Here is a 20,732-nt window from a genome sequence, read left to right on the forward strand (position 1 = left end):
ATATTTGTTTCCCTCAACAGAATGCACGCACTTTTATTGGAACGGGGTAAAGCCGCACCATAACAACCCAGCTGGGAAGTTACAAAGCGAGAACACAGATATTATCAAGAGTAGCTCTGTGCAAAGTATAGTTAGTTCAACTCGTAGCTAACTGGAAATCTGGAAATATACTTCTAACTGCCGTAGTGAAGGTGCAGGGAAAAAGTGTTGTTTGCACCTTGTGAGGATAAGGAGACAATATTGGAGTGTTTTATTTCGTTGTAGCGTACGGAATTCGAGATATTTCGTTCACAATGCACGCCGTTCCACAGTAGGACGTATCGTATCAAAAGTCGGCCTCAACAAAAACAACAGATTAGAGCGTCTGCCCTACAGATGACGACTACCATCAGGTGTTGAATCCAAGCATTCTTGACGCCGGGTATGTATTACAAGAACGGTAGTGACAGGACAACTTGACATCGCCACACTCAACTAGGTGGCACCGCTAGGGTTATGTGCAGAAAGAAGTGCCTCAGAGAAATACAGATTGGCATGCTTCACTCAGTGTACAGTATTAAATTTAAGCTTATCTTTGTGAACCCGCCAAAGTCGCTTTTTGAGTATCATTCAACTCAGTGAATAGCCTGAACAACGTTACAGCCAGCAGATATTCCCCCTGTAGATATTTGAGATTTAAAAGAAGCCGGAGTGGTTTCACTCTCTGATGGAACAACCAATTAATGTTTCAATATGTGTGTGAAGAATGAAGATAACAGTAGCCGAGGCACAGTTGCATATTGGACTACACGACAAAAACGTATGTTTGCATGCTGTGCTTCAACAGACGCGTTTGTGCCTTTCAACCAACGTTAGCAGTCATGGAGTCGTCGCCGGCGACAGAAACTAGCGAATACATTTAGTTGGAAGCCTCGAATCAACAAAAAAGTGATCGCATTTTGGGAGGTCGTCAGAAGCATGCCCAATCGATTCATCGCTTCACATCGTGCCGCGGTAATGAGCACGCCTGCTGTCCTGGCTCTCACCGCTTCCACCGTTTGGCAATCTTCTGCACACCGTAGATAATCTGGAGAACGGCACACACACAAAGTAGAAAGGACAACATGTTTCGATATGAGCCATGTGACTGTACCAATCTTTCCCACTCGGCGACCACGGTGGCAATCACATTACAGATAATGTTGATGATGTCTTGACGCCACCTACACAGAAGGCCTTTCCGCGCTCCTGGCTATAATGCACCAGAGGTTAAACGATGGATCAGGTCGTCGAATTGCACACGCCATGGTGTCTCGAATGTTTGCTAACACGTTACGAAGGTGCAGCTATGAGGGCTACAAGACCATAAACCAACTACTACCTTATTTGATCCTTTATCACCAACCCTCCTGTGGACTTTGCCACAGTGCAGGTCTCACCGTTCGAGGAAGTCCTGCTGATACAGCATTCTTAAGAGCCGAGATTGTAGACGACTGGCGAACAATTCCAGCAAGCGCGCGGATTATGCTGTCAGATGAGGGAGCCTGTGCCAGAGAGGCCGAAAGCCGGTGTTTCCCAGGTTCGTCTTCTCCAGTTACAAAGCTCGACACATGCGGTACCGAAGGCTTGTGAACTGCATGTCGTGTGTGATTCAACGACAAAGAGCCGCATGGATCTCCTTTGTCACGCCGAGTGGTCGGCGGATTTTTTAGGACATGGAAAGAAGACATAGCCACCTCGTTTCGCTTCAGAGGAGTCGCGGACTCTGTCCTGAAAACACAGTCGACTAACCATTCAGGCGAACACAACGGAGGCGACCCCAAAACAACATAATGAGGGCAGTCGAGAAAGTGAAATTTGTGAGTGCACCACTCACTTCACTATGATCGGAATATCCTCCACTTCCCAGCAAAGCCATGCAGTTCGTGCGTGGACTAAGCGTATGCCATTGTTTCGCACAATGGTACACCCAGACATCAATAACTTGGAACCATGTCTTTTAGTTTCGACCGCACCTCAGTTCACCCGACCCACACCAACACTGCATCCAAGCAGAACACCGGATATGACTTGTTGTCCGCAGTACTAGTTAAAATTGCTGCACTCACACTTGTCGTCATTACCAAGATGAAGTCTCTGACGGAGAAGCGGAGGTAGAGTGTCAAAAAGAGACCCACGGAAGGCATGAAACCGAGACGGGTCCGAAAGAGAGCCTTCGATCTGAGAACAACAAAGACGTCATTTGGATAGTTGCTCGCGAACCATGTGTATACGAAAGCAGGAACAGGTTCTCTGTATACCAACCTCTCGTGAGAGCAGTAAATAATTTACCCCGCACAAACTGGACAACGCGAACACTCATCCAGCACCCTGAGGCCTACACATCCTTTCGAAACGAGAAAAAACTGTTCTGTCTCTGCACCTACCAGAGTGAAATCTTACAGTGACACATATGCATGCTCACGTTCTCATAGTCAACGAAAGATACAGTTCTGATCTAAGCCTCAAAGTTGATGTGTGCTGCATTTGCCAAACAGTGCTAGGCACAAAGGGAAGAGGAATCCCCGGTAACGTTAGTAATTGAACAGTCGTAGTTGATACACGGACACTTTTCACTAATGTAGATATTCACTTGGTGTCATGGTTGTCGTTCCCCTGTGTCAGTCCAACCTAGCAAAGGAGAATCTTAGACACGTCATGATGGGTTCGCAAGGTTTCGTGGAAGAGTCCCCATCCGTACCTCCACCAGCATCCGTCCTCTAAGAATCTCCTCGCACAATTGCGCTGCGTCATCTTCTATGTAACTGGTAGCACCATTCCCTTCTAGGTGAGCTCGTACAGCTCTTGTTTCCTCACGTCCAAGGTCATGATTTTTCGAATTTCTTTCATCACCAGTGTTGAGCTCTCTTGAATAGTTGCGTTTGCATGCAAAGGAGTCCATCAAGTCCGTCGACAACCCACAGCTGACAGCATTCGGACCGTCCGGGTGCCAGCGACGGCATACGGCTGCGCACTGCTCGTGACTCGTCTGTGTTCTGAGGCTTAGTCCGGGAATATGCGTCAAAAGGGGATAGTACAACGAGAAGAGCTGGATGGTCTGGCCAGCTACCTGGGAATGAGGTTTAGCATGCACGACAGGAAACATTGTCAATTCGTAATGCAGGCGATCCAGAAAAGCACCCTTACGGACAAATGCCCCGTGCAGTAAGACTTCATGCCATCGGCTGCTAGCGTCGCAAACCCTTCCTATTAATTTGGCCGTCGTAACACTTGCATGGAGACAGACACCGCAAAACATTTCGGGACAATGCCTGATCACTCTATACATGCGGAATACGACGCTGCAGAAACCGTCCGGATACTGTGCTTAAACTTGAACCAACCTAGTACCTTCTGTCTTCGAACGGTACTTGTGGGGACACGTAAAATCTACGTACACTATTTTCCCTAACGAGAACTGAGACCTCTAATTATCTCGCTTGGTCGATGACAATGCTCTAGTCACGCCGGACTTCCATTGTCCAACTCCACGCAGCAACAAATTAGGAGACGCATACCATATTAGAAATTTTCCGAGGGTTCTCCACAAACGCCATGCGAATATCGCCTGCTCAACATCAGGTATGCAGCACACAACTTCACAGCTGTCACTGTGGACTCGAGAACGAGCCAACCCGATAAACTGTGTATCAACGGTAATCCTGTTGCACATTCATGTTTGTTCGTGATTGTGAAACGCAGTGTCAACTAAAGAATTTTTTTGCTGTTTAAAGACGCTAACAAAGTGGACAGCGCTGACAAAGGCAAGGGCGATGAATATCAAGGCAGTGGACTCACCTGTGTACGAAAGTCCACAGATTGCATACAGGACATCGACAAACGGAAAGACAGCCTTTCTCTGCAACAGAAGTGCGACGCGGAGCTGAAGGAGAAATACATCACCACACACTCTTGTCATCATGTCATGACGTGTGCTAGGGCTATCGTGGTGTTTCCGGTGTCTTCCGGTGGGCCTCCAGCCGTTGCTGAGGTTCCCTAGCCTCCACCCATGATGTTTTTATCGCACTCTGCCTCCAGGTCATAACGAAGGAGACTTCAGCAAATGGCATATTAGGAAACTAACTTACAAAATGTCGACACAATGCTTCTACGAAAGCAGCTGACTCAGTAACTGACATAGTGATCCGCAGCGAAACAAGTCAGGGAGAATGACGGCTAAAAGCTCACAGGGAACCACATTTTATGTCTGCCTGTTCATAACAATAAAGGGCGAACTGACTGAAGCTTCAGGTACACATCGTCCTACTTCGGCATATCGTTTTGCCGAGCGCCACTAGGCTCCTCGAACTGTCTACACAGCAGATGACAAAGTAATCACGGGAATACAAAAGCTCTATGCACGAACAGGAACGCACACGCAACATAAAATAACTTACCGCATTTAGACGGTTTTCCTGTAGATGTTTCCAGAACGGCGCCTCTGTCACGTAACTGCCCTTTGGAGAGAAAAAATGCACCTGCGAAACGTCCCATAGTATGCAGTAGCGGTACGAATGACCACGAGGCACGAGGCAACCGTGTAGATGGGCTCGCCGCTGCTGCTCCCTGGTGCATGCTCGGACAATGCTACTGAGCTTCTTCGCGGTGCCTGAAGGAGCATGACATGCCAGATCTACCCAGGACTGGTAGAATGACACGCTTGAGCGGACATGTTAGTCATGTGGAGTGAGTGATTACCGATAATTTTTAGGGAGACGAAGCAAGAGCTCCTCCTACAGATCACTCCCTTTAGCCTAACAAGATAGCTCCACGGATGCAAGTGTGGTACGGGCATCTGTGTGAATTTGTGTGCTCATGTTTGTCCGCGGAAAAGACGGCGCACTGATCCTCTTAAGTTCCAACTGGTGCAAGCGCGACCAATGGGGATCCGCAAATGCACAAGAACTGAAGCTCAGATGAGCCGCCGTACAGGTTTCTGAAGCCGGCCGCTGAAAAAGAGCGACGTCCACTCGGTTAGCTCCGCCTGAAGATCCTCGATGGCTGTAACACCGTATTTGGCCAGCTGCAAAAAGTGCCAAAAGAGCAGAAGGAGCGAACCGCACAGACGCTCCTGTCTGAAGTCTTGTTACCACGAAGGAATGGAGCAACGCGCGGCATGACCGCCGCGGGCGGCAAGACAGCTCGTAAAAAAAAGGACTCCCTCGGGCATTAGCAACATGCGCGCCAGTTCCCGTCATCGACTTCGTATCCAGTGTGTGTCTAATACATGTGATACTGTATCCTAGACACCTTCCTCATGATCCACGAAGAGTTTCACACTGCCCTCAATCCCCTGTGAAGGTGACCAGCCAAGGGAAATCTGACGCGGACCACACGATCCGCCTCAGGATATCTGTATTCTGAACAGATGGGCACCGCACCTCTGCATAGCAACGTGTTAGAAAAGCAGAAAAGCTATCGGACACTACGGATCGACTATTTACCTGTCCGTCAGGCGGAAGGCGAACCAGAGTATTATAGAACACCTCGACGCCATGGCCTAGTCGCTGGTAGCGTTCAATTGCTTTGGAACCGGAGAGACGGAAGACCCAAGAATAATGGTGTGGGTTAATACGAAGGTTCTCTTCGTGGAAGGCTTTCACGGCGCTTGCAGGGACTAAAAGCAAGTAATCCCTCAACGACGACGAAGTGGTCGAGGACGACGCGGGGGAGGAAGACGAAGGCAGAGCATCTGTGGGGAGCGTGCACTTACTCACAGAAGGAGCAGTCCCTAGAGAAAGACCGAGTTGCCCGCTATCTTTTTCCGATTGCTGGCATTTCATTGACTGACGAAAAAACGAAGAGCCGTAGGCTACGGCCCACTCAACCTGAGGCGGAAATGCGTGCCAGGGAAAGTTGGGCTGTGCGGACGATTCGCACAGATGAGACATCGTTTCGCGGGAGGGAAAGCCAGAACAAGACGTGTGGGCCGCCTCTCTGCGGTGTGACACTCCTGAGACAGGGGAGCAGATCCGCTATTATCGCCTTGGAGTGACACATGAAGCAGTGCGCCACTTCCACGGGGGGTTTACTGCCCCCAACCAGAAATCGAGTACAGCAAGCAACTTACAAACATGGACGAACATATATACGAGGTTGAGTCTTTCAAGCAGAAATCACGGTCTAACTAACTCGATCCCCAAGGGAAAACGCCAATCGTGAATTGGCTGAACGGACGATGGCAACGGTTCATTGCTAGACATGCTGTCATTCAAGGCTGTGTTACACGATCTGTAAACAACCAAAGCAGGTCAGCTCCGACAGACAAACGCGTGTGGTCCGACAAGCATGACATGTAACAGCAAAGATGAAGCGGAAAAAAGCTCGTTGGAAGCTTTCGGGCAATCTATTTTGCCGCGGGGTCTCATGAGTAGATGTGGTGCGGTGCAACTTTGCGTCGGGGGGGGGGGGCTCACCCTCACATTCACAAACTTTAATGAGACAAAGACATCCTTTTCGACACGTCTGGTGCTCATAGGAAAGGACACCCCTATTTTAAGCCTCCGACTTGAGATTTTTTCTCAAAACGTAACGTGCATCGTGGCGTGGCCATGTGGCTCGCGAGCGCTGCTGTTACCGTCGATGCGCATGCAGTCTGGTTGGCAAGGGTGCCGGGGACTGTTGGACGGTGAATCGAATGGAAAGACTTTAAACAAACAAACTGGTGCCAAGTTGGAGACAGGAGGGGTCACTACACCAAGCTATCAGCCAACGTGGTCCACTATGTACAAGTGTGAGGGAAGTTACATTACCTCCCTTACTGGAAGGTGCGGTAGTCGTGCAGGTGTACAAACGGAGGCGCACAAAATCTGCCTCATGCAAAAGAGCTGTAGAGATCTAGCCCAGAATTTGACTTCACCAGTGAAGACTCCTTAGCCGCAGGATTCTCCTGAGTGCTTGCTGCAAGCGACCTCATGCTAATGGCGCAGATGACCGCGTTTTCATAGGGACTGTTTTTCATGTGGCGCGGACAACCGTGCTGGTACAGACACTGCTCTGTTGACGGGTTCTGTCACCTACAGCAAACTCATTAAATATATGAAACCAACGATACTTATCTGTCACAGTAGTCAGTGCGTCCTACATCTCTGTTCATCCGGCTTCTCGTGACCCGCTTCCTGCCGTAGCAGCGCGTACGCCAGGGTCAACAATCTTCCTTGACTGCAAGTCTCTTCATCTCCAAAGCAACCTCACCTCACGGTGACGCTACAGCAAATAAAAAATAAAAACAAAACCAATCCTGACAACATATTCGGTAGTCTGTCTCGTCCACGGTGTGAGTGACCGAGTGTTGGCTGTGATTTTCCTCGTTGGCAATTCTTTGGAAAACTTAGTCAATGTGGCGGTGGGAAAACTTCATTGTTCATCACCGAGGTCTGCCTGTCTACTGCAGAAAAAACTGGGAAATACTCTACAGTGCGCGATATGCACACGAAAAGAAACAAAACCATTCCAAAACTCCGGTCTTTCCCTGACACCGTCCGACATTTCTCGGCATTTGCTTCATGCATTCGCCGAAAACCGAGAGTTATTTCCTAGAGCACCGTCCGCCCCGAACGACGTGGGCTTGGCTGATGAATTACTGCTTCTCTCATAAGCACTGCATGAATAGAAGAGAGCAATCTTGAACTCGTACACAAACATACCCACTTCCGAATGAGCGACCACAGTTTCCTATTTTCACAAGACGGGCTCAACCGGAGCCTGTAACCGCCGGACATGTTCGCACTCATATCTGCAGAAAAACGTACACATGGGATCCTCTCAAAACCGTCACCTCTGCTTCGCATGAGAACAAAGGCGCGACATATTTCATCGTTCTCCTAGAAAGGCACTCGCTCGAACAATATGTTGAGGCAAGCTGTTCCCCTGCGAAAACACCGTCCACTGTAGTAAACACCAATAATGCACCCACTGCACTGAAACGCTAACATAACAAAGTTATGGATGTTCCACTTACTGAAGGCGATGAACAACACGATGCGCAACTGCATAGCAGTTCCTCGGTAGCATAAGCTTCCAACTAGCGACATTTGCCATATAATTCGTCTTTCTTCTTGGACGAAAAACCGGGCATACCGCGCATTGACCACACGCACGGTAGCAGCGTCGCACCTTTTCGGAAACGAGTACAACAATAAATCTTTGCATCGGACGTGAATGCGTGTCTGCAATCCCTTTGCCATAAAATACCAACAGAAGCGGTTTCTTCAGTTGATCCATCAAACAAACAAAACTTGTACATTACTCGTCAACATGTTGATTCACGCGTAGAGATTCCGGTGAAACAGACGATTCACAGAAAGCTGAGCCTGTTGCGCCGCTCAGCCGTATGAAGCCCGATGTACAGCCTTTTTGCCTCTCAGGGTTTCACCGTATATAAAAACACTCGAGGACAGTAATGAAACGCAGACTTGTCACAGACCTGTCCGAGTGGCTTGAGGTCTGAGAAGACTGTTTTCTTGGGTTACCACTTGATTGACGTCAGATTATCAGGAATAAACACAATACTTTTTTTGATGCAGTTTACCAACGAACCAGATTCATCCCTTGTTGATTAGAAAACATGGCAAACATGCCTAAAAATATCATTCAGTCCATTCAGAAACCTGACAACGGCTGTTACAGTGTGCTTGTGTGCACAGCTGTCGCATCTCAATAAAACTATCCCTTCATGTGACACTCCGGAACATACACTTTTGTCGAACCTCTCTTAGAACTGATTAGCATTCAACAGTTATTCGCCGTTGTATCGAATTAACAAAGTGCCTCCCGGACCCGTGACGTGTCTTTAGGTCGACGTGAGTGCGCGTTTCACACCCTGGCACCACTAATGCAATTCAAGAAGCGACTGAATTGCCACTCCCTCACACCTATACATCACCAATGCCTATTCCCGCAGAACCCTCGAGCGGTTTTGGCGTTCTTGCCTCTTTCAGTATCGCTTCAGATCGCCATCCGCCTCCAAGGATAATATATCCTGAGCTGGACCATGTGGATCACAACAGCCTCTGGGGGCTATCTGGAGGAAATCCGAATGTTCGGAATGCTCTGCTTCGTCAGCCATGAAAACTGCCAACACCGTTGTATTTGATGCAGAGACATTTTCCGTTCTCTGCAAAACGACCTCCCTCCCGAGCCCTTAGTTATGACCCTCCTCTTTTCTGCCTCTTCCATGACTCGTTGGCTCGGCACACCCAGTCGAATTCCCTGATGTCATGAATCATGTTGTCGCCGACCCGTTTGCGCTGCCCAAGCAACTGCGATGGAGAAACCTTCTGCTTCGCAGAGAGACGCCTCACAGCACTATTGAAAGAACACTGCGACAACTGCAACTCTCCTGCTTCGTGAGAAACTCTCAAGCCTTGCACCGGCAGCTGGCCCGATGTCCACCTCCACTCACCATGCGAACATCCTCCGATACACATGTCATTAGCCACACTTTGCTTCAGCTCTTGGACCAGACCTGAATCAGTATCTGACGAATTCTCGTGCATCGGCGCACCTGGTCCTGCTGACAATCGTGCCTTCATTCTTGTTGAAAACGCCGATTCTACCAGTGTCCGGAGTATGTTAAGGGAATCGACATCTTGCACTTGTGATAAAAGCGGGGTTAATTTCCCACACATGTCCTTCATTTGGCATACGCGGATCTTGTCCATCTGCTCCACGAGCTCTCCTCGTCGGCCACCGTGTGGCTTGGACGCCGATGATGGTCCCCCCATACTGATCCGCCGACGGCCTGGTACGACAAAGTCGAACTCCCCGTCTACTTCCGATGACAAACGAGTTTTTTCTTTATGTGGTAACAGCGTGTGCTGCCGTATACCGTTGACACACCCACGTATTATTCGTCCAGCACTGTATCCACCACCAAGCCGGCCAGTACCACTGACTCGTCGGGACTTTGGAACCAAAAGACTATGCAGATCCTCTTCCTGCTCATCCGTGCCTGCACTGCCTCGACTACCTCTTTCCCAGTCGTTACACCGTTCGTTAGCTCCTTCCTCATTCAGAGGAAAAACGTTGTCCCTGTTGGTATTTGTAAACTGCGCTCTTTCGCGTGTTGTTCCCTCCCCATCTCTGATTGATAGACCTTGCAACCGAGATGTTGCAACCCTCCTCGCCAGCCAAGCAGTCATGTGTCTTCCACGTTTGAGGCTCTCTAAACCAGCTAAATCCAGAGAGTGTTGCAACATGTCGTCTCTGCTACCTCGTCCAGGAGATGCTCCTCGAACACACGAAACAGGAGAAAGCAGAGATGGCGTATAGGTGGCGGATGATGGATGAGACGGCAAGCGGGTCGAAGCGCAGGAGGCGACACGATGAGGCTGCAGTTCGTCCCTTTCGTTTACGTTGTTCACAGTGTGAGATCTTTCATCGTAGGAACGCCCACCTGAAACAACACTTGGAAACGTGTACGCCATACTGTTGTTCTCACAGCAGTCACTCAGTGACGCTTCTGTCATCACTGAGCGCCGGCTCCATTTCATCATCGACTGCTCAAGAGGTAAGGGTTTGACCCACAACAGGGACACACATGGGCGCCACATGGCACCTCTGTCTTCTTTCCTGGTCAGCGACGACGTCTCACCGACTGCTGTTTGCTCCAAGCATCTATTCACGTGTGAATGCGTATCTGCCATGTTTTCAATTCGCTCTCCAACCCCAGTGGTGTCCAACTGATGTCGACTGTTGCGTCCAGCCTGTATCCCAGCACCTCCCTTGGCTGACTCCGCCTTCACCCGCTGTTGTGAATTCACAGTATCTGCCGAGTATCCACCCCCTGACATGTCTCCGCGGCCTGCATCACTTTCCCAGCCAGACGTCGATTGTTCCTTATGTATTCCACCACTGTTGCAATTGTTCGCCTCCTCAGTGTCATGGATATGAAGCGTCACTGACCACACGCGAATCAAATGCTCGACTGTATGGGTCTTTTCTTTCTGAACTAGCGAACGATACACTCGCACAAGACGCTGTGGGTTGCTGGTCCGGACAGTGCTTGTCTGGAAGTGGTAAGAGGAGAGGAAGCTACCAAACTCTCCAGAGTCCTCACAGCCCATGCAGGCACGTTCCGCATCCAGCGAGAGATATTCCCTATCACCTGGCAGTGGCATCGGATTTCGCGATCTCGGTCCTGGCGACGTGGACGTTCCTGTCGACTGACCCGCCTCAATGTTTACACAGGACATGAGTCTCTCTGTCTGGCCCACAAGTTCTTTCACGTCTAAAACGGCTTTCCACAATTGAGCCTCTCTTTCTCCGAGCCCTACAGGCACGTCACCTTTGGAAGGAAACGCACGGTCTTCTAGGCTCGCAGAATGGATAAATGGCTTTTCGCTGGCGGCGCATGATCTACGTCCCGTGTGCCGCTGATCCGGGAGGGGGGGAGTTGGGCTCTTGGACGCTTTGCTAACTTCATGGTCCGTGCCATCACACACCGCTGAAGCTCGCTGTGACAGAAAATTATTCGGCGAAAGCGTGGACGTGTGCGATTTCAGTGGCACTCCGCCTGTAGCTCCAGCGACTGGCGTCTCTGCACCTCGTTGTGTCGACCGCGGTAGTGGTTTCAGGACCAGACAAAAGAGTAACGTCTTCAAAAGAACTGGAGAACTGACACAGCCCTGCGCGGTGTACTCAGCTAAATCGTGCTTGTGACATCCAACAACTCTTCCATGTTTATCTTGGAAGTAGTACTTCCCTCCTCCACCGGATTCTAAACGACGACCTGTGAGAAAAGCAGCATCGATGAGCAGCACTGCCACACCTCTGTCAACAATACATACCTTGGCACAGGGCACAAACCCCCTCTTCCCCTCCCCCCACCCCGCCCTCTCTGCGCATGAGAGTCCCCGAAAACTAGAACAGAAACGGCTGCATACTTCCAAAACATAAAGCGATGCGGAAGGACGTTAATGTAGTATGATCCACGTTACATTCTATCGCTAAACTATATAACGGCCTTAAGGTACGCCGGGGATAACAGGTCAGATAATATTGGGAGTTCTAATCCTCGGATTGTATCAGCACCTCCACGTCGGCTCATTACTCCCTTGTTATTGAACAATATTCTGAAGTCCAACACTGTAACTACGGAAGGAATGTCAACTCACAGTTGTCTGGGTAACACATCGAGAAACCGTTTCGGTTGCCAGCTCCCGTATTTCACTGATACAAAGTAAACACTTGGCGCGCGTCGGATCCAAATGTCTCCCTCAATTCGCTCCGTGAGATGCAATACCCGAGTAGTTTTCTGGAAGCTACAAGAGATTGCCGTCGCTGTCAAACGCAGATCCTTGACGTGCACTTACCTTGTGTGCAGAGCAGCAGACCTCCCTGCGAACTGAAAAAAGGGAAAAAATCCTCTAGCAAACGCACCGTCTTCGCCTGAGAGCAACAACGAAACAACAAGCACACATCTACCACCAATGATCAACGTTACGTACGCGGCACGACAAAAAAGGAGCAATGGCGATGCATTGAGCACCTGTACCACAGACAAGCAACAACTGCCCTTCAAATTCCAGAGTTCCCCTGACCTGAAAGGCCTCACGAACTTACTGGTGTCGACGCACCAGCTAGTATTCCGTATCAATCGAATAAGAAGATAGGTATGCATCTGGCGTTTGGCGCACCTGGTCACCATCGTTGAAGGCAGCACAAGTTGGCAGTGGTGCTGGAATCGGAGAATCCCAACAGCCCATCTCTGATCGACGGAAAAACAAGCGAACCAAGTTCAGCACCTTCGGAACCAACACAGAGAAATTAGTTCGCCGTTTTCCAAATTCCTCGATCAACTCGCGGACCAAAGTGTGGCCATTATCTGGCATGTCGTCCTTTTCGGCATTACCTTGGAGAACTACCGTGCTGCTGGAATTCGTCACTTGGCTGCACTTGGCGTTGCGGTCGTCTTCATTGATGCACGGATCCCATGAACAGGAATTACCGTGGTACAGCTCCCCTGTGAACTCAGTGGAAAGTTCACGATCAAGACCATATGCGCCACTGTCGTCGACTACACGGCTGCTGATTGTGACTGAAAGTTCCCTGTTTGGGAAATTGTCAAAGGCCCGTTGACTTCGAATGCTGGTCTCGCAGGTCGAGGGTATGCTACGGGGGACTTCTGATGCAAATACATCAGGCACAGAAACGTCCTCTCTATCGTCTACACACCCCTTATTCAAGGCACCACCTGTCCCCAGTGCCGCTTTGTCTCCGACAATGCCGCTACCGACGGAAGATGGTAAGCTTGCATCTACGCTATCAGATACGACGGAGGCACACATTCTGTGACCTTCACCATCCGCTACACACACGTCGGGAGTTTCTCCTGAGGGTCTCAATATTGACTCGCTGACGGTAAGAGATGGAAAATGAGGCGCTAACGGCGTATCTGTCTCGCTGCCATCCACCGGTTGACTTTCTGTGTCGCCGAACATATGTGGAGCAAGGCCCTCAGACACTTCCTGACTTGAGGCCCTGGTGTTCCTTCCACCGGAAAAGGACTCAGAGAGCTCTTCACTAAATATCCCAACAAACTTGCCGCTGAATTCGTCACCGACTGAACAAACGTTGTCAATGTGCAGGCTCTTGGCATGAGCCGCGTGCCGCGGACCGTGCCGGACTTGTTCAAGATCGGCCGACATTTTCTGAAACTCTTTCCCACACGCTGGAATCTCTTTTTCCATCACTATTCTGAATGTGTTACCGCCTCTCGATTAAGCAGCATTTACAAAAAATGCAACCATGGATAAACACGCGTGGGCAACTCCGCTCGATCGACTTGCATGACGGGGGGCGACGAGCGCCCCATGAGCGAGCGATCCGTGTGGGCTGCGTCAGCTGCTGCTTCGATACTTCAGCGAACGAAACGGTCTAAGAACAAACTCGCCTTCCACATACCAGACAAAACGGAAACCATGAAAAAGGTGGAACTCAAGGACTACGCACAAAACTGGGACGCTGATGGGGCGACAGCAACGGCTACTGCCCAGGAATGACAGGCTGGAGGACAGTGGTGACCGCGTCGCATATTTGTCGCGTGGTCCCTGAGTCCAGAGTCCAGAGACAGGGGATACGCCGCGCTGCCCCAGTCTAACCCAGACAAAAGCGATCAGGTACTCTTCGCGCACGAAAGTGAACAGAATTGCTGAAATTATACAAAGCTGGGGGACGAAACTGTACTGTTGGTCGACCAGCTGCACTCATTCTTGCCTCTCAGTTCAGGCGCGAAGCTCGACACACGCTTCGAATGCAAGTCACTGCGAAAGAGAGGCATTAACCGCCTTGAGTGCCAAAGTGAGTGACACGATGCCTTCACCACCTCCGTCATGGCATTCCGAGAGCAGCAGATGCAAAAAATGAGAACTGGTTGCGACGGGATAGTTTTTGATGGCGCCCATGTAACCCGGCCCATCTGTATTCCATGAGGATTTCCAAGGTGCCGTTGACAGCCTCTCCCGCCAGTCACAAATCGACTACGTTTTGAGGTCCTCGCTACAGGTACTCTAGTGTGAATTGAATCTTCCAGCGTCGCTCTACAGCTGTCCTGTGGACTTCTGACACGAAACGATAGAAGAATAGTTGAAACAACTTGTATGTCGCCTTATTGGTCCCATCTTACTGATTTTCGCCAAAATGCAGATTACCCTGCCGCAAGGAGCGACGTATGGGGGGCGGGGGTAGGGGAGTGTCTGCAAGCGATGAAGCATTGGGGTCTGTTGCTTGCAGCGCGGCTGAGGCGGGTTACGACAGAGCGCCTCCGAAAGCACTGCCACTCGTAGTATTGCCTTTTTCTGTTGCCTCTTCTCATTTCAAATACCAGATTACGTGTGATACCCTTTCGCTAGCGGTGCCCGGCAACACGGAAAAAAGGCAGGACGATCCTTCGGTGCGCTCCACCACTCGTCCAGCGCCGCAGTTTGTGTACATAAAACGGCGTCGCTGCAGCACGCATGGGTCTGACCTGCACGCAGCAACACCAGCGTTCAGCGATTGAATTCGCAGCAATAGCTAGTACATCCGAACAGTACTGGCACGTCCTACGCGGGAACGACGTAGCAATTGCGGAATCAGAGCAAATATGATATATGCTTGCTCGTCCACAACGGCATTAGGCTGAATGGGTACGCAATGAAGAGCAACGCAGGTATGCCGATGTATTGGTATATCGAATCAATCAGCAGGCACGAAGTGCGAACAGCTACGAAGGGCCACCTCAAGGGCGCGTCTCCTGAGCGACGTGTAACGTAATGCGGATCACTAACGAAGAGTCATCCTTTTTCAAAACTGCACCCAGCTGGGGTGAGTGGCATTTCACCGCGTGTGTATTGTATACGTTACAACATCTGACGTGAACAGACACGCATGCCACAGACGCATCCAGACGACTGTCAGCAAGCCATTCCCCTTTTGAAGGTTTATAACGAATCGATTGTTGTTAGTGTTAGAGCCCATGTCTATGGACATAGTGGGTGATCGGAGCTGTGAGCATTTTTTGGCCACTTCGTGCCCTGAGATGATAGCTTTTTGCTGACTAGTGTATTTTCATATTACATGCTTGCTAGCCTCGGCGACTACAAAATGCCGTCTGTATGCTCCCGGCAGCGCCATACATCACCGTCCGAGGAACCGTTTCCTCTGTGTATCTCGTTTCCGTTGGCGCATGTGCTATTACAATGTGCTTCGGTCATTTCTATGCCACTGAACCAGCATCCGAAAGAGATCTGTCTGCCTGGGCCGGCTTCCATGAGCTTCCGCATCCCCTCACAGGTGCCTCATAGCCGCGCTCCTTGCCACATGGGGTCGTTTTCCTCTGTCGCACGACCCAAAACGTAGTCGAATGTCACTCCGAGAACGGAATGGGAACTAGAAATCGTCTGGGTGAGCAATGTGCGGCAGAGCGGAAGCTCTGAAAGCTAGCACTTCTCATGCAAGATTCTGACTCGCTGCTCTGAAAGAAGAGGCCTTGATTTTTTGTATGGAAGCTTCGAAACTGAGTGCGAACGATTAGGATCGTACTTTGTTACAATGCAACATGCTTGCCGCAGTGGCTGCGGAGTGCCCCACATTTTCGCAGATTTGTCCCGCGTTGCGTTGTGACGGAAGCAGCGTTAAGGAAAAAAAAGACGAACCCAATAAGAGAATTTACTGTTGTCGTAGATCGATGCTCCAGCATGCCCTAAGCCCGCGGGAGCCAATGCATCCATCCGAGGAACTGGAGCTGTTACTAGTTCACATAGCCCAACTCAGTTCAAGATGACGAATGCACAAAAACTTTAACTCAGTCACAGTGGTGGAATTTCCGTCATTCATTAATCTCTCTCTGCTAGTTTTATCGACAGTACTGGTGTATTACATGCTCGTCGCAATATTTTTCTCAGGCAAGAACAAACGGAACCGAAACTTTTATGGAGAAGCCGGTTCAGCATATTCCAGGTAAGCAGACTTGAAGTGTTCAATCAAAACCTTCAACAGTGCGAAGTTCGCGCTGTGAAACAGGACACGAGCTCCGCTTCCCCTGAAAAGACCTCTGGTGCCCTCCTCCTTGTAGACTGTTGCTAACCCCTGCACGCATGTGCACAGAGAGAAAAGCCTAACAAAACCGGCAGGTTTTCACTACCATCTGGGACAAACCAACCACGATATCATAGTCAGGACACAGACGGTAACGCACACGCAGCGGCATCACTGACCAGTTCACTTACTCCTCGGTGTAGCCATTACGCTGAAATCTGGGAACGAGCATAAAGTGGGCCATGGATATAGCCCAGGTTTTACACCGTACCAATAAATCGAGAAACGCTGTTTGCGCACCGTGTCAGGCTTCGCGCGCGCATGGTCTGAAAGGTGCTTCCGAGAAGTCATGGCTGCTCGTTAAAATACCATCAACAGTAGATTAGCTCTCGAAAAGGAAATGACGAGTTCAGGCCGTACATCGGGAGGTAGTTACAAGGGGAGCAACATCGCTTTGCTGTGAAGCCTTCTGGGGTCGTTATCGGTTCTGGCTATATCCCGTTCACAAACAGATGATTCAGGGAAGAGGCAACAGAGTGACGCACTTACGTGAAACGTATTGCGATACAGAAACGGTGTCCCTCGACTCGCGGTGCCCATCTGTCCACGCTGGACCTGCAGCCTGAAAAGGCCAAAACGTGTATTGAATCGCTATTGACTGCCGGAATCAGGGGTAATCCACAGGTGTAGCCTTGCGACTTCGGATATCACGCATGTTAATTCCCTACCACGTTTATTGTTTTGGCCCGCCCTGAACGGGAGGACAAACGAGTTGTCTGCAGTAATAGGTTTGCTACCAACCGCCACATACAGTGTAATTATTTCCACAAATGGCTTCAGGTGGCCATTTCAACGGCGATGTCTAGACACGCCTATTGGGTCGGGCTCGATCATCTAATATACCTGAGCTTTACTTTGTCCAGAGGAACTGTCAACCAAGCTGCTGAAGCCGCCGCAACCAAGGCACATCCCCCCGTAGCCAGCGGTATTAGGGAAATAGCGTCAGGAGATGAAGGGTGCCGGTTCTCGACCAAACCGTTCGGTCCACCGGCATCCTGCTGCCGGTGCAAGATGCGCAAGACTATATTTTTGAGTTGCTGTAGATCAGAAAAGCGCACAAAAATCATATGAACACCGAATTACCTTTGGCGGAGGGGCTCCTCAAAGTATGGGCTGGTTTGCATTGGATTTGCTTGATGCAATAGCCTTATGTACCCAAAACCTCTTCGAGCCTTGTACACATCGCCCGTTACGCCACGGAAATTGATTATTTTAAAAAACAGTTTCACCCTTGCGAGCGTACTACTCAGGCGGAATACTTTACGCGTTAGCTAAGGTACAAAAAAGAAGATCAACGGCGAAAGCATCTTACTGGGTCGATACTAACACTGAGATACGAAGGTTAAGGTCCATCTTCTGATGCCTTTGTGTATAGACCGAGGGTTCCTGCGTGACGACCTCATTACCATTCACAAACCTTTCAGTCCTCCCCGCCACTCTTCCCGCTGTCGTTCTCTCAAATGCCTCCACCATCGTCTTCGCTAATCAGTTTGTCACAAGGTTCCAGAGCAGCGCCCAACATAAGTATCAGCTGAAAACACCCGCCACTCAGTCATTAAAGAAGAGTCGTACTGAGGTGTAAGAATGACATCTCTGTAATTTCGTCAGGGTGGTTCCGGTGTGGTGTGGAACTGAAGCGATTATTTTCCCTCCCACTTCTATTTCTCGCAATAATCGGAATGGACCGGGTGTCTGTTTTCTATCCACGGGAGAGAATGTCTTCCAGCACACGTCATAGCGCTCGTCAGATTCCCGCTGCACCCTTACATTATCAAACATGAAGAAGAGAGCGCTCAACGGGCCAAAAGATAATAGTGTTGCCCCATATCCCTTGTACAGCTGTCGAAGGCCTTCTTGTTTGAACAAATGGTTCACACAGTCCCAACTCCCTCGATAGGCGCTCGTTCCGAGTACACGCTGCGTCTGCAACCAACGCCGTAAGACACAGAAATAGTCCGCGATTTCGAGTGAAACAAAGACACACATGAGGACAAGATGAGCGGTCGCCTCCACCAAAAAGATTTACCGTTCAGGCCTGTTCCCACTGGTCAGGACCCTCAGCGCCTTAAGATGCTTATTGATAAAGGGTGGTGGCCTTTCAGTGTCTTGCATCTGACCATAATCGTAATAGTCAAGGACTATGCAGTGCGCGACATTGTTTCTGGGCGTTGCGGGCGGCAAGCGAAAACATACAGAAGTGGAAAAAGCCGTTCGCTGGATCAAGCACGACCCTGAAATGCCGTCTAACGTCTGGTCAGCCTTGGTCTTCTTCAGGCACTGCCATACGACAATTTTTACCTGGAGGCGTTCTTTGCAGACATCTATCGGCACCCAAAAGACGCATGAAATCGCCTCGGCACCGAAACCAGACACCAGGTCGATGAGAGGTGATATGGGTGTCGGCAGCGTCTTCCCTGGTGCACTGCTTGCGCAGTCGTCTCCCCCTCGGGGATCCGCACTGTCACCATTCGCCCAAGACGAGCACACACGGACCAAATACGCCCGTATGATCTCGAAGGAAGTGAAGAACAAGCACGTTGCAGGTAAGGAGCCAACGCCACACATGCTGGAAACCAGGAACACACGCACGAGCACATAAGCAGAACAATTGTGGCTTGAGCCTTGCACAGAGCTGGCCAAGGAAACGTGTGGTCCCCGATAGCCACACAGGAGTACTTTTTTACTGTCGCATGTCGGCAAAGACAGAAGCACCTTCATCTTCTGCCCCCTGACATTTAGAGATTGGTGTCAGTGTATGTGCACGTAACCGGACTCGAGGTGATGTCACGGAGCTGTAGGTTATACAGCATTCTCCAAGTGGGTGGCTGCAGATCCAAGGCAACCACATCGAAGACCTCCCGTCACAATATTAGGGAATCCAGTTATCGCCAAAAAGGCCAATTTTTTCAGAAACAACTGCTGCCGACGACAAAATGGAACTATGCTATGTGTGCCACCCGTAGATGACTATCTATTTACACGGAACCTGCTGACCACCATCATCTTACGCCGTGTGACGCAGTGTCTCCCATTGCAGGCAACCGTGATCACATATATGAAGTGAGCCAATCGTTGTCCTACTGGCTACCAAACCCACTTTTCCAGCTTACACAAAGCCCCTATATAAGCCAGGAATTCCTTCTTGTCTCCACACCATCTTCAAGGCGTGTCCCGTGGAAGTTAGAAGCGAACGGTACACTTTAGCGGGAGTACAGTCGGCAGCCTGACCCAAAGCTGCGCCTCTAGTTGGTCCTCTTGCCTCGCCGCTCAGTCCCTGCTGCAACTGCGCCGTGCCCGAAGACATGATTGTGGAACAAGGTTGAATGGAAGAAACCGTAGATGACGAACCTAGATATTGCCTTGAGGTCACTTGCGCTTGGATCATTGCCTTTGCTGTGTCAATTGGATAAAAAAGACATCGGCCGACGAAGCCACTGCAGGCGGATGCAAACATCAAGGCCCTCATCTTTCGCCAGTCAATCGAGGAATCATCAGACTCGCCATGGCTGAGATGTTCAGCTGAAACAGTCTTCCAGGAGCCTGCTCCGGTCGCGGCGCATGTGGCGTCATTGGTAGAAGGCTCCATCAATGTGGGATTCGGTGCGAGACCACGCCAGCACACATGAAATCGGCTGGCAGAGATGCCGATAGAAGTCTCCACTCGCAGATCAACGCAAAATCCTGGTTACCTTCGCTGCCACCACTTTCCCAGACTCAAGCGCCAACGACACACTCGAACCGTGGCACACTTGCTAAGCGGCAGACAACGACAGGCCTGCAACGAGTCCTAGTACTTGTGGCTGACCCAAAAGATTTGAGTTGGGTTCGCGTGTGTCGCACGAAGGCAAAGTTAATAAAAAACAGATAAATGGTGCGCTGTTGGGTAGAAGAGGATGCCTGGAAAAGGACAGCAGCGGACCCGCAAAAAAACGGTGCCGGCAATTTGCTCGTTGCATGCTCGGCAGTGGAACATTTCAAGGGAAAGCGTGGCCGACTTCCACGAACGGTACTTGAGCTGGCGCACGTGCTGCAGTATGTAAGTGGTTGTAGCCGAGGTAAGCAACTGAGTCTTCCAAAAAACCTGTTGTTAGCCGAATAGGAGAGATGAAGACTCCGATATGTATGGAAAGCCCTAA

The 20,732-nt window shown here is 50.2% G+C and overlaps 5 protein-coding genes across 5 annotated transcripts; all 5 read right to left on the minus strand.

Moving 5' to 3' along the window:
- Window positions 1–52: 52 nt before the first annotated feature.
- On the minus strand, window positions 53–1,723 carry TGME49_314680 (hypothetical protein). Its single transcript, XM_002364617.2, has 2 exons — window positions 1,419–1,723; window positions 53–1,066 (listed from the first exon to the last, which is right to left on the minus strand). The coding sequence occupies exons 1-2, from the start codon at window positions 1,707–1,709 to the stop codon at window positions 1,022–1,024; spliced, it is 336 nt and encodes a 111-aa protein (XP_002364658.1). The 5' UTR covers window positions 1,710–1,723; the 3' UTR covers window positions 53–1,021.
- Window positions 1,724–1,765: 42 nt separating this feature from the next.
- TGME49_314690 (hypothetical protein) lies at window positions 1,766–6,374 on the minus strand (the record flags this gene model as incomplete). Its single annotated transcript, XM_018782830.1, has 8 exons — window positions 5,463–6,374; window positions 4,949–5,041; window positions 4,416–4,496; window positions 3,817–3,901; window positions 3,537–3,586; window positions 2,720–3,088; window positions 2,066–2,199; window positions 1,766–1,913 (listed from the first exon to the last, which is right to left on the minus strand). The coding sequence occupies exons 1-8, from the start codon at window positions 5,907–5,909 to the stop codon at window positions 1,766–1,768; spliced, it is 1,407 nt and encodes a 468-aa protein (XP_018635364.1). The 5' UTR covers window positions 5,910–6,374.
- A 131-nt stretch (window positions 6,375–6,505) lies between these two features.
- TGME49_314695 (hypothetical protein) lies at window positions 6,506–8,543 on the minus strand. Its single transcript, XM_018782831.1, has 2 exons — window positions 7,979–8,543; window positions 6,506–7,753 (listed from the first exon to the last, which is right to left on the minus strand). Exons 1-2 carry the CDS (start codon window positions 8,202–8,204, stop codon window positions 7,554–7,556), a joined length of 426 nt encoding a protein of 141 aa, XP_018635363.1. The 5' UTR covers window positions 8,205–8,543; the 3' UTR covers window positions 6,506–7,553.
- TGME49_314700 (hypothetical protein) lies at window positions 8,458–15,844 on the minus strand. Its single transcript, XM_002364619.2, has 3 exons — window positions 12,657–15,844; window positions 12,333–12,408; window positions 8,458–11,749 (listed from the first exon to the last, which is right to left on the minus strand). The coding sequence occupies exons 1-3, from the start codon at window positions 13,707–13,709 to the stop codon at window positions 9,165–9,167; spliced, it is 3,714 nt and encodes a 1,237-aa protein (XP_002364660.2). The 5' UTR covers window positions 13,710–15,844; the 3' UTR covers window positions 8,458–9,164.
- Window positions 15,845–16,021: 177 nt separating this feature from the next.
- On the minus strand, window positions 16,022–20,446 carry TGME49_314710 (carrier superfamily protein). Its single transcript, XM_018782832.1, has 6 exons — window positions 19,707–20,446; window positions 18,895–19,162; window positions 18,364–18,519; window positions 17,440–17,633; window positions 17,086–17,158; window positions 16,022–16,587 (listed from the first exon to the last, which is right to left on the minus strand). The coding sequence occupies exons 1-6, from the start codon at window positions 20,180–20,182 to the stop codon at window positions 16,429–16,431; spliced, it is 1,326 nt and encodes a 441-aa protein (XP_018635362.1). The 5' UTR covers window positions 20,183–20,446; the 3' UTR covers window positions 16,022–16,428.
- Window positions 20,447–20,732: the final 286 nt, after the last annotated feature.

The sequence above is a fragment of the Toxoplasma gondii genome, chromosome XI (assembly GCF_000006565.2).
Source record: "Toxoplasma gondii ME49 chromosome XI, whole genome shotgun sequence".
NCBI lineage: Eukaryota > Apicomplexa > Conoidasida > Eucoccidiorida > Sarcocystidae > Toxoplasma > Toxoplasma gondii.

Coding starts and splice junctions, on each gene's coding strand:
- TGME49_314680 (XM_002364617.2), bottom strand. CDS start 1,709: ATGTCTTCTTTCCATGTCCTAAAAAATCCGCCGACCACTCGGCGTGAC. Junction 1,067..1,418: donor CAGCAGGACTTCCTCGAACG/GTGAGACCTGCA, acceptor GCCGTTCTCCAG/ATTATCTACGGTGTGCAGAA.
- TGME49_314710 (XM_018782832.1), bottom strand. CDS start 20,182: ATGGAGCCTTCTACCAATGACGCCACATGCGCCGCGACCGGAGCAGGC. Junction 18,520..18,894: donor TCTGCAAAGAACGCCTCCAG/GTAAAAATTGTC, acceptor CGTTGGTTGCAG/ACGCAGCGTGTACTCGGAAC. Junction 17,159..17,439: donor CTGGACAAAGTAAAGCTCAG/GTATATTAGATG, acceptor TGGCCTTTTCAG/GCTGCAGGTCCAGCGTGGAC.
- TGME49_314695 (XM_018782831.1), bottom strand. CDS start 8,204: ATGGCAAAGGGATTGCAGACACGCATTCACGTCCGATGCAAAGATTTA. Junction 7,754..7,978: donor CGTGTTGTTCATCGCCTTCA/GTAAGTGGAACA, acceptor GTTTTTCTGCAG/ATATGAGTGCGAACATGTCC.
- TGME49_314700 (XM_002364619.2), bottom strand. CDS start 13,709: ATGGAAAAAGAGATTCCAGCGTGTGGGAAAGAGTTTCAGAAAATGTCG. Junction 12,409..12,656: donor CCTTCAACGATGGTGACCAG/GTGCGCCAAACG, acceptor TGTTGCTCTCAG/GCGAAGACGGTGCGTTTGCT. Junction 11,750..12,332: donor TCTGCTGCTCTGCACACAAG/GTAAGTGCACGT, acceptor CTTTTCTCACAG/GTCGTCGTTTAGAATCCGGT.